The sequence below is a fragment of the Physella acuta genome, unplaced genomic scaffold (genome assembly GCF_028476545.2).
Source record: "Physella acuta isolate Inbredline_101_S28 unplaced genomic scaffold, ASM2847654v3 ptg000567l, whole genome shotgun sequence".
Lineage (NCBI taxonomy): Eukaryota > Metazoa > Mollusca > Gastropoda > Physidae > Physella > Physella acuta.
Genome location: NW_026732086.1, coordinates 212,412 through 225,607, shown reverse-complemented (window position 1 = coordinate 225,607; position 13,196 = coordinate 212,412). Strand labels below are relative to the sequence as shown.

The 13,196-nt window shown below is 36.8% G+C and overlaps 1 protein-coding gene and 1 long non-coding RNA gene across 2 annotated transcripts; both read right to left on the bottom strand.

Annotated features, from left to right (window-relative positions):
• Window positions 1-5,468: 5,468 nt before the first annotated feature.
• LOC131946692 (uncharacterized) lies at window positions 5,469-7,426 on the bottom strand. Its single transcript, XR_009387768.1, has 3 exons — window positions 7,336-7,426; window positions 6,751-6,871; window positions 5,469-5,499 (listed from the first exon to the last, which is right to left on the bottom strand). It is a non-coding gene; the product is annotated as an uncharacterized LOC131946692 (long non-coding RNA).
• Window positions 7,427-7,509: 83 nt separating this feature from the next.
• On the bottom strand, window positions 7,510-12,305 carry LOC131946702 (amiloride-sensitive sodium channel subunit beta-2-like). Its single transcript, XM_059307615.1, has 10 exons — window positions 12,210-12,305; window positions 10,839-11,107; window positions 10,292-10,406; window positions 9,982-10,127; window positions 9,702-9,801; window positions 9,295-9,389; window positions 8,826-8,906; window positions 8,397-8,488; window positions 7,698-7,787; window positions 7,510-7,523 (listed from the first exon to the last, which is right to left on the bottom strand). Exons 1-10 carry the CDS (start codon window positions 12,303-12,305, stop codon window positions 7,510-7,512), a joined length of 1,098 nt encoding a protein of 365 aa, XP_059163598.1.
• Between the last annotated feature and the right edge of the window lie 891 nt (window positions 12,306-13,196).

Below are 13,196 nucleotides of genomic sequence, written 5' to 3'. Positions count from 1 at the left end.
TGTGAGCCTCTTAAACAGAATATATGAGTATTCTGTTGATAGTCTATTTCTAGTGTCGGGAAACTTTAAAGCATGTTCCATACATGTGGTATAAGGGATTAAAACAGTGGTTTAAGTTCTATAGATCTTTGAAATACTAATTGTATGCAATGTGAAATATTAAATAATAAGCTGTGTATTTTATCTTCATAAGATCAATTCTAATAGTTTACCGATTTCAAATTTAAAATTTAAAAAAACGAACGCAAAGTATGCTCTGTTTAAAATTTTATTTACAAATTTGCAAGTAAAATTAAATTTCAAATACAGACGTTGAAAATATAACAATACATTTATTCATACATACAATTGTACGCACAATACATGAATGCTGAAACAAATTAAAATTTAATAGCGAATAACATTAAAAGAGTATTATGTTAATTAGCTTGCACTGTGCAAATATTATTATTATTTACATCACTGTAAAATAGAGATCTGAGTCGAAAGGTGCAAATTTAATAAAACATCAAATTATGAACAAAATTAATTACAAGAATTAAAATACATAGGGCATTTTTTAAAGTACATATTTAAAACAAGTTAATAAAAAGTCTAGTGACAATTTAAGCGCAATTTCCTTATGTTATCCATAACAATTTTAAATCGAGATAAATCATATATTCAGCAAATAAATAATGCAACTCAAGTAGTTTTAATAATTCAAAACAAAATAGAAAAAAATATTTATTATTTAATAGGGTACAAAAATAACGTTTGAATTAATAAGTAAAAAATAAAGACAACTATATTAACCTATATCAACGGAAATAGTTTTATTTTAACGAGTAGGCCTACACGATGCTCAGTTTAAACAAGTTAATAATAGTAAATATCATCCTAAAAATATAAACTTATTTGTTCTTAATTAATTTTTTGTGATCGAACGAAAGAATATTTTTGAAAACTTTCTTCGGCAATATTGTTCTAAATTATGGCAGAAATCGATTGGTAAATGTTTCAAGTCGCTAAGTGGTCTGGTTGCCGAGATATGGGCCAAAAACTGAATTGTTTTCGAGTTTTTTTATTTGGTTTTTCCAGGAAATCCAGGAAGGAATTCCGGGAATCTTTTTGGCCCACAATCATCCTCGGAACTTGCTTAACAAATTTGCTTTTGGAACTAGTCCTCGATATTGCTTCTTTGAGGAGGAGATACGACTTAAAGCTGCGGACACACATCCATCCATCCATCCATCCAGAAATAACGAAATAATAATCGCAATTCCAGTATGGAAATTGCGCTAAGAATGGACAGCAATAATAATAATATCATATTTTACAAAAGTGATCACTTGAGATGAGTATTTTGTTTACAGTTTTTTATAATATAATTTAATATCACATTTCTTTATAACTTGATTTTGGAAAAATTTAATGGTAAAAAGACGTTTCAAAAGATGATTCTTACCAGATAATTTACGTTAAAACTTCTGAAAATCTAAACCCCATTAAAAAAAAACCCTTTAGAAAATTAGATAAGAAGTCACTGTGTTGTCTCCCTTGGAGAAAGTTTACAGAAATATTCCTAGATCTAGTTGTAAGATAAAAAACAACCGAGGCATAGGATTCTCCGGCCTTATTGTTCAACCTTATTTCGCTAGAGGTAATTGAGATTTTTACCACAATACAGTTTACATGATGCGTCACGGAAACTATTGTTTTAACATGAAATATAAAGAGATATAAAATTATGAATGAACAAAGAAATTTATCTCCAAGAAAAACGAAAGTAAAATAACGTTAATCATCGACTTGAGAAGCTGTACCACAATAAATCATGGTAAAAATCCCACTTTCAATCAGCTTTAGCCAACGTGGCACCATCACACATTACTAGCTACAACATCACTCACTTTTACAGCACCATCAACCATCACTATCTGCACCATCACTCCACGTTTACAACAATATCAACCATCACTATCTGCACCATCACTCAGCGTTTACAACACCATCACCCATCACTACCATCCTGTACATCAACTACACACACCGTGCTACAGGTAGAACGATTCATCTGATCCCCCTTCCCCCTACGTCTCCACCACCGCAACCCACCTCTGCTACCAGAACTCTCGCTGTCCTCCTCCCTCCTTCCCCGCCTCCAGAACTGTAAACTTCCTGTACTACCAGAACTCTTGATGCCTTCCTCTCTCTTCCCCCTCTTCAGCCACTCCAAGCATACGACATAACGGAATATCTCCAGTACCAGATGAACGATCTCAAACAGACTGAGGACAGACAGACCGATCCACAGCCCTATCGACCCCCCGATGTCAGACAGCAGGTTGACGATCTGTAAACAAAAGTCAGCGCGGTGTTAAATTGTTATCGTATTAATAAAATAGCTTTTATATTTTTACCGTATCCATTTGTGAACTGCATTTCCAATTAAACGCATTACTATGTGTATCATGTTTCTCAATTATAATACGCTAGTTAACAATGGAAACAGTATGATAAATGATGGACTATTTTTATTTTTGTAAGCAATACACAATGAATAATTACAGAAATAGTAATAAAATCAATAAGTACCAAAAACCAATCATGCGAGGAATAACTAAAAAAGTAATCATACACAATTAGGTTAATAATATTGTTGGCGTATTACGGAATGACAACATACGCATGACATTTGGTGCGACTTAAGCTACCATTGAATATAATTGTGGTATAGCCCACATTATGACAGGTGTACCTCGTAGTTTGGCTCATCTGTTAAAACTTCGTAGTTGAGATCCTCAAAGTAAATGCTAAGTTTGATCAGCTCTCGCCTGAAAATTCAAAACTTTGTAATTTAAAATGTCTGGGAAAACTAGTCTTTTTTATTAATATCCTCCAGTGGCGTAGCCAGGATCGTCTCAAGGGGGGGGGGGTTCCAATTTTTACCCGGGGACAAACTTTCGATTTGCACCCCCGCCCTCAAACTTTCGATTTGCACCCCCCCTCAAACTTTCGATTTGCACCCCCCCCCCCCTCAAACTTTCGATTTGCACCCCCCCCCCCCCTCAAACTTTCTATTTGCACCCCCCCCCCCCCCTCATACTTTTTATATATACCGAGGGGTCTATGGGGGGGGGGGGTTATGACCCCCCCTAACCCCCCCTGCCTACGCCACTGATATCCTCATCTCTAATTGTAAAGATAAAAAACTTTTTTTTTAATTTTTAGTTAGATTGGTGGAGATGTTGTTTAATAATTTAGCTAGTTTGATGGAAAAAAAATCAATTGTAGATTTTATCAGAGAAACAGCTACAGTTTACCAACACGATACCCATACGAAGAAAGACACAGCAAATTTTACAGACTCGATTCATGACTCTGGATTTGACTCCTGGGTTTTAGACGGACTGGACTAAACTTAATTATTTCACAAAATAAGTTCTTCATGTTTAAGAACGCAATATATTCCTGGTGAGAACTTTGTCATGGTTGCAATACCCAACAATTTGTTCTAGAAAATACCCTAGGTGGTCTTAAAATCTAATTCCAGGAGGGTTCTAGGCATGTCTGGACTACACATTTCTTGATCGACAGTACAAGACAAGGCTATAAATGTGTATGTGATATGTGTATGTTCGGGGTAAATGTGACAATTTTACATGAAATATATGTGATATTATGTAATTGTAAAGTGACAAGTTTACTTAAAATATATGTGATGTATGCAGGGTAATGCGACAAGTTTACATGAAATATATGTGATATTATATAATTGTAATATGACAAGTTAACTTAAAATATATGTGATATTATGTGTAGGGTAATGTGCCAAGTTTACTTGAAGTAAATGTGATATGATGTGCAGGTAATGTGACAAATTTACTTGAAATCCTCTGTTTTGTTGTTCTTGCTGGTACAGATTATTGGAGGTTTTGGTACTGAACACATCTGAGGTCGGATGTACTCCTGAAAACACAATCATTTTTTAAAATAAATGTAGACGTCGAATACATATTACATGTTTGTGAAGGGGTGTGTATGAATTGAAAAACTAATTTCAATTAGCCAAAAGTTGTCGAAAAAATCATTCGTATATCGAGTCCATGGCGACCTGGATTTCATATCATATGTCAGATATAATTGTTTCTACAAGAGTACAATTCCTTTGTTAAGTTTTAAAACGTGATTAGTGTTCAATTCCAGTGGGTAGCGAGGTCGGGTTTCACCCGGTGCGGCACTTAATGGTGTCACCCACCCCCCAGAGGCGTTGCGACCCTCACCGGGGACAAACTTTCAAGTTTTCGATTTGCACCACCCCCCCCTCAAACTTTTGATTTGCACCCCCCCCCCCTCAAGTTTTCGATTTGCACCCCCCCTCAAACTTTCGATTTGCACCCCCCCTCAAGTTTTTCTCTCTATATTTTGCCATTTTTTGCCTTGGTGTCACCCCCCTAAATGGTGTCACCCGGTGCGGTCCGCACCCCCCGCCCCCCCCCCTCGCTACGCCCCTGTTCAATTCCTTTTTTGAGTATGAACAAATAACTAGAGTACAATTCCATTGTTGTGTTTGAAACCTGCACATTCTTAAATAATATTTCCATGCAACGTATCTAAACGCGTGATAACCTTCCCCCCCCCCCTCCCCCCACCGCCCAGTTTTGTACGGCTCATGAAACGTAAAACCTATAGGCCTACATTTGACAAATGATATTTAATAAAAAGGACTGAGTAAAGAGAATGAAAATTTAGTGTAGATAAAATCATAAAAACGAAAAGCCAATCTTACGATGAATGTATCTGTAGGCCAGGTCAACGAGCTGACTGTTTTCTGATAGACAACCTCCCTAAGACAAAACAAAGGTAAACATTTGTATACTTTTCTGATAGACAACCTCCCTAAGACAAAACAATAGTAAACATTTGTATACTTTTCTGATAGACAACTTCCTTAAGACAAAACAAAGGTAAACATTTGTATACTTTTCTGATAGACAACCTCCCTAAGTCTAGCAAAAGGTAAACATTTGTATTCTTTTTCTGGTATTTAACAATTTAGCCCAAGTAGCTGCGTACATATTTCAACAATTCAACTCTTTTATTGTTTACATATTTCAACAATTTAACCCCAATATTTGCTTACATATTTTAACAATTTAAAACCAATAGTTGCTTACATATTTCAACAATTTAGACCCAATATTTCGTTACATATTTCATCAATTCGGACCCAGTATTTGCTTACATATTTTAAAAAAGTAGCCCCAATATTTGCTTACATATTTCAACAATTTAACCCCAATATTTGCTTACATATTTCAACAATTTAGCCCAAATATTTTCAGACATATTTCAACAATTTAACCTTGTTTTAGCTTACATATTTCAACAATTTAGCCTTGTATTTACTTACACCTGCCAATGATTGAGCCATAACATACCTGCAGGGTGTCTGACAGTTGCAGAAATCAGTGTCTTGCTGCAGCTCACACTTGACCCGGTATAGGCACCTGCGCTCTGAGGATACGAGAGGGTGTCAGGTAAGTCAAGTGAGAGGGCGTCATGTGAGAGGATGGCAGGTGAGGGGGTGTCAGGTAGAGGGTGTCAGGTGAGTCAGGTGAGAGGGTGTCAGGTGAGTCAGTTGAGAGGGTGTCAGGTGAGAGGGTGTCAGGTGAGAGAGTGTCAGGTGAGAGGGTGTCAGGTGAGAGGGTGTCAGGTGAGAGAGTGTCAGGTGAGAGGGTGTCAGGTGAGTCAGGTGAGAGGGTGTCAGGTAAGAGAGTGTCAGGTGAGAGGGTGTCAGGTGAGTCAGGTGAGAGGGTGTCAGGTGAGAGGGTGTCAGGTGAGAGAGTGTCAGGTGAGAGGGTGTCATGTGAGTCAGGTGAGAGGGTGTCAGGTAAGAGAGTGTCAGGTGAGAGGGTGTCAGGTGAGAGGGTGTCAGGTTAGAGGGTGTCATGTGAGTCAGGTGAGAGGGTGTCAGGTGAGAGGGTGTCAAGTGAGAGGGTGTCAGGTAAGAGAGTGTCAGGTGAGAGGGTGTCAGGTGAGTCAGGTGAGAGGGTGTCAGGTGAGAGGGTGTCAGGTGAGAGGGTGTCAGGTGAGAGGGTGTCAGGTGAGTCAGGTGAGCGGGTGTCAGGTGAGAAGGTGTCAGGTGAGAGGGTGTCAGGTGAGAGGGTGTCAGGTGAGTCAGGTGAGCGGGTGTCAGGTGAGAAGGTGTCAGGTGAGTCAGGTGAGTCAGGTGAGAGGGTGTCAAGTGAGAGGGTGTCAGGTGAGTGTCAGAGGGCATGAGGTGCGAGGTAGTTGGTTAAGTGCGATGAGGTAGGAGAGGATGTGAGGAAAAAAGGGATGGAGAGATGGGGGAAATAGAGTAATACAGAAACAATAAAGATAACAATATCCATGCCGTGATACCACTGTTGTTGTTCACACAGCTACAGATTGTGTTTTCACACCAAACACCAATAGGCCACTATTACCAAATCAAACAACTGATTAAACACACTACCTAAATCCATCGTTGGCACTCAGTACTGTGACGGGTACTCAGTACATCGTAATGCGTAGTACTCAGCACAACACCATGGTTGGTACTTTCTTCATCTCCATCATGAAGTGTTCAGCACATATACATGCGTGTTGTTCAATACACCTTCATTTAAGGTAGTTAATGACTCTATACCAGGTACTCAGTGCATCTACATCCCTACTATTGTAATTACAGACGGCCCAACCCTCGTTAAAATTGAACTGCTCTGTATCAGAATTCAGACCGACCTGTTTCATCGTTACACTGTTTCAACAGGTTTGTTTTGTTTTCCTTGTCAAAGTCGAGTTCATGCTCAAAACATCCGCACTTCTGTTGTATGATGTTTTGCTCGCACTGTTTTTGACAAAACTGAAACGACAAGGGTGAACTGTGTGTGGTTCGAAACTCGCTCAATTTGTCACACCTCACTGGACGCTCACAACAAACTCGCTCAATTTGTCACACAATGTCACTCCCTGTCACACGATGTCACTCCTGTCACACAATGTCACTCCCTGTCACACGATGTCACTCCCTGTCACACAATGTCACTCACTGTCACACAATGTCACTCACTGTCACACAATGTCACTCACTGTCACACAATGTCACTCCCTGTCACACGATGTCACTACCTGTCACACAATGTCACTCCCTGTCACACAACGTCACTCCCTGTCAACATTCATCTCTCACCAAATACCCACTCATGTCAAAAAATATCCCCTCTAGACAGAAAATGTCCCCTTATCGTACAAAATGTCCTCTCATGTCACACAATGTCCCCTCTTGTAACACGAATTCCCCCCATACTCTCACACAATGCCACTCACGTTTCGTGTGTAGTTAAACCCGTACTGTTTTTTGAACTCTCTCCCCTCTTCACAATTGTCATATGGCGCTCCAATGTGCTGGATTTCTCTCTGATAATAAAAGTAGTTTGAACTTTATAAACGTCGTATCACCGTTTTCTAATACAACAATGATGTTTCTAGACTATTCTTACACTATGTAGGTTTATCTAGTTGATAAGGTTATATTTAACTTAACTTGTATCCAGAACCCAAAATTAATTAATTAATAAACTAATTAATTAATAAGAGCAGTAAGAGCAGTGTTACCAGCGTGAGTCCTATGACTGTGTGCACCCCCGGGCTCACGGTGATACTGTTGTCTTCGTTGTGTGGAGACGTACCTGGCTCGTGGATGATCACCCTAGCGCCCCTTCCCGAGGTAACTCCAGGTAGGTAATCGTCGTTCTCTATAGACAGTATCAGCTCCAGACCTATGGGGTAGGGGGCGAGGGGGGAGTCAACAAGTTAAAAGTGATTCTAGACACTGAGTGATTATTTCAACTAGAGTTAAAGCTCTAGAAAACATCCCTTTATAACAATTTCTAGAATCACGTTAACGTGTGCTAAGTTAATTAAAACTTTTCGTTAAAATACTTGTCGAAGTTGAAACAAACTGTATTGGTTTGTATTGAAGTAGTGTGAGGTGTGGTCGGGTAGTAGCACGCGGGACTTCCACCCCGACAGTCTCGAATTCGATCCCGGAAAAAAAAAAAAGAAATGACGTCCATCCAGCACTTATGGGTACCTGACAAACGTTAGGGAAAGTCAAGGTGGCTAGGCACACCTCACCATCCTCTCGTATACCGTCATCCAGGAACATAAAGTTTACTACATCCAACCAATGGATCTTGTCCGCACAGGATATTGTATTGTTTACTTTCCCTATCGATGTATGCTTTATATTGATATTAACTTCCAAAATTGTACGAGTCAGCGTCTTATAATATCCAATTTTAGTAACCAATATAAACCAATACAAATTTTATTGTTGCAGCTATTCACAAATGTTACGTATGAGCAAATATAGGAGAAAAGCGTACCGCTTTCTGCCCCACTCTTCCTGGAGATGAAATCAGGGTTGTCTAGTGTAAAACAGTTGCCGTACTGAGCTGAGACAATGGGCTTGAATAACCTGGGAATTATTTTATTTAGATTTACTCACAGTCATCAGCTGCATGATCTTCAAACGACGAAATTTACAAACCCCGGGTATTTTCAATTGGTTTGCAGCTTTAATTAATTAATAAAAGTTTTAAACATTCTGAAAATAACTGTCAAATGGCTTAATTAATGGCTGTTATATCCGGTCACAGGCTATACGTATTAAATAAAGTAACAAGAATGGGTTTAAAACTGTTTCTACACCTAAGACTGATGTTTCCAGTGTCTACTCTGGTATCCACTCCTATATAACCATATAACCATATAAACATGAATCCTCTAGATGGACGGTACAAAGACACACTCACTGATAGCTGCACGACCTCCCAGCAAACGAACACATTTTGACGAAATCCTCCAGCTGGTGACTCAGAGACTGTCGGTGTTTTCTACAGGTTAATTAAACAGGTGTACTTAAATGGTAATCAAAGCTTATCTTATTATTCTTTTGTTTAAAGTATCTTCTGAAACGTTTGTAATTGTATATTAATTGCTTCTTGAATAGATCTAACTATACTGTTTAAACACCTAAAATTTGTTTCCTATTTTACGAAAGCGTTTAAACCCTTACATTGATTGCTTGTTGCGCAAAAGCGTTAAACCCTTACATTCAATGGTCATAGAATAAATCTAAATAAAACGTTAAACCCTAAACCTTACGCTTACATCCTTACATTGATTGTTTGTTGCACTAAAGCGTTAAACCATTACATTCAATGGCTATAGAATAAATCTAACTAAAGCGTTAAACCCTAAACCTTACGCTTACATCCTTACATTGATTGCTTGTTGAACAAGTACAGGAAAAAATCCTCGACTTTATAGAGAGACGAGTTGTCTGTTTGAATCTGATTCCAGCAGTATTTACAGTACTGCAGAATAAATTGGTTTTTAAAAAGACATAAACCGTTACATAACCGTCATATATTTGACAGCAATGAGTAACTAAACTAGCGAGCACTGCTCTACTCAGAGATTCTTACTAAGTTTTCCTTACGGGAAATGAAATTCTCATATAATTAAATTTTAAATATATATATATATATATATATATATATATATATATATATATATATATATATATATATATATATATATATATATATATATATATATATATATATATATATACATAAATAAAGTTTTGTATCCACCATTAGCTCTAGAGTTTAACTCTGTGTTACCTGGCATAAAAGCGTCTCCCTCTCTTTGACCCACTTCTCTAGCAGTGGGTCTGCTATGTCCAGTTGACTCGCCTCGAGAATAGCCGTGACGTTCACGTTACTGAAATATTTATCTCAGTGTTGTCAACAAATGTATACAATATTTTTTTTATCTACAACTCTATCTGGCTAAAACTGTGATAAAGAACTAGCATGTTACTAAATAATGTAATAAATGGCAAAAGATGTGATTTTTCATGGTATTATTTTAATTATATTTCAATCATTCTACAATAAGTACCGTATATTCGTAGAATTGCTGTAGTATGTAATGTTGTAATCATGTTCTGTTAAAGTATTGCTGTCATCTGTGAGGTTCGAATCGTGTACCTCCTGTTTTTCCTTCTTGTTAAAAAGGTTTTGTATGGGAGTCGAAGATCTAGGCAGCTGGCAGATAAAAAGTTAAGGTTTTCATTTGACTAGATTTCATTAGATCAATGTCAAATGTAGATGTGTTTAAAACAAAACATGTAGAGTTAACATAAAAATGAAAAAAATAATCATGTTGTGTTACAACAAGTCACTGACAGGCAGCCTGCAGGCAGGTTTACCTGTGAGAACCTGAGCAGGTTCACGTTGCACACTGTGACAGAAGGAAACTGTAAACTGCTGATTTTTAGCGTCACTTTGGAATAGTTCTGGTACTGGAAGAAGCTCGTGAACAGGCTGTAGGTAACCGAAAAACTACAGAGATTAGACTTTACTACATACATGTATAGACAGCAAACATACACACAGACATATATATATATATATATATATATATATATATATATATATATATATATATATATATATATATATATATATATATATATATACATTTATATATATATATATATATATATATATATATATATATATATATATATATATATATATATATATATATATATATACAATATTCATACATATATGAATAAAACAAAATATATAGATATAGATATAGATATGTCTTTAAATAAATAAAACAATGAATAGGCCTATATATATATATATATATATATATATATATATATATATATATATATCTTATGATAACTAACACAATTAGGGCAACATTGATCCTGACTGAAAACTCACGCGACGAGTACTTACAAAATCAGATGGAATGTGGTGGCCCCTATAGCGGCCAGCAGGAGTAACGACCACAGCGCCTTGACCGTGGGGCGCCGAGATTTGAGGATAAATATCAGCCCGTTGAGAGACGCCCGTCTGGCGTACTTGTAGAAGATACGGAACAGTTGTTGGGAGGGCGTTCTCTTGAGGTGGGTTCCGTCTTTTCTGTAGATCCACGTCAGTCGGCCGCGTTTAACGGTGACCGAGGCACTTGGTTTTTCGACGGGTTTTAGCTGTACACCTGTTTCCTGATGAACAGTCGTATGGTTAGGTTTGGTTTGACTGGATGTTTAACTATTCTTTCAAACATATCGTGTGTGACGACCAAGTTAGGCAACAGTGTAGGGATAGGTCAGGGAGAGAAGCCATGTATACAGGTGTAGAATTAAAAATAGACAGCTAGCCATTGGTCGAGTAGTTGAAGTAGGTTGGAGTAGGAACCAATACAATAGCCTGACCAATGAGAAGCGAGATGGCCAGTCACGAGTCACGAGCAGTTGAGCAGAGCTAGTGTTAGAAGTCAGTCGAGCGGGAGATCATAATTAAAGTAGTTTAGAGATTACATTTGATCATAAAGTAGCAGAACGTTGTAGTCGGACAGTGCCCTTGTAGTTGGAGCCTAGAGTCAACATATAGCTGGATTGATGATAGTGGAGTTTGTTATAAGGGTATTTGATTTGTGAACATTGTACATAAACTTTTACATTTTAGATGTATACACAGGAAAGGAAATTATATATATATATATATATATATATATATATATATATATATATATATATATATATATATATATATATATATATATATATATATATATATGTGTGTGTATGTATATAATTTCCTTTAAGCACACACTCCATTTTCAAACTGCTGGGTATTTCCATTTAAAACAGAACTATCAGTCTCCTAGCTCAATACACCAAACAAACAAGCTCAACAAAGCTCTGTTGATTGAGTGGTTCAATAGTTGCATTACATATTTTAATAGTGTGAACTGTAGCTTATGTTGACATAAACACATTTAATTCATAGATCAATAAAGAATTATCTATACGGTAAGTTGATTACATTTAACATCACGAATGAAAATATCGTGCCCATTGTTTAATATTTTGTAATTATGTTGCGTGAAATATTCGATAATTTTGTTTTAGAAATTTGCGTTTGGAATAATCACATAGAGCGTACTTATGGATTTTAAAATACAGATGAATTAATACAAACTGTAATTGGGTTTTAATACTTGTAGATTGAGACTTAAATGTAAAAAAAGTGATTCATTTAACTAATTAATTTTAGGCGGTTAAATGTGTAATGTGTAAGTTGATGTATTCAACTAATCCTTACCTCATTGACGTACCCAATCAACTCCACAGGATTTAGTATAGGCAGCTCACATTTGCCCGAGTCTGTGGAAGGTGTCAGTTCATGTTTTTTCTTCATGTTGGTACTAGACATACAACGACTCTAGAATTAATGACTCATAAACGACTCGGACTCTAGAATGACTCTAACGCTAAAATGCCTGTGTCGGAAAAGCCGAATAGACTAAGACTTTTGAATGGCTGTGTGTTATTTTATCTGAGTAGTGAAGAAAAACCACGGAACGGCCGATTCCTTCTTGCTGCTAAGTATCTGAGGGCATTATCTGAAGCGTGGAAAAGGTAGTGTATTAATTCACCCCAGCGGCTCTCAGGATAAATTAAAGTTGTTTTTAGCAATTGATAATTTTAAATTTATTCTCTATAATGTTGCTGAGGTATATAATAACTACGTGTAATTCTACACATGTAATTTTATAAATTATTAGTTGGGTTAACTAGCCAACATTACTTATTTGCCCGTAGTGATAACATTGTCAATGACTATAAAGTGATGAATTAATGGCCCCCATTATGTTCAGATAATTAATCAAGCAAAAATGATGAACTAGTTAACGACTATTTAAAATGACTATTTAAAATGTATGAACACTGATTTAAATAATAGAATAGAATATGTTTCTGCTAATGCCGTTTTGAAACTCAGACGTAAAACAAAATTCCTGTTGTAGATGACCATGTAAAATGGGTACCAGTCACTCATAGTCTTGGAACCTCAGGAAGTAGTTGGTATGAAACCAGTTGACGGGGTTGACTAATTTGTTTTTCAACAAGTGACGTTCAAGCTTAGTGTACTTTCAGGATTAATTAATCCACTGGCTGTCTTTTAATTTGTTACAGTTCTGTGTGGCATTGTACTATATCCATATGCCTATTAGTGTATTATATCCAAAAATGTGTATGTTACTGCGTTTTGTCCAAAAGTATATGTTGATGATGTATGTCCAAGTTT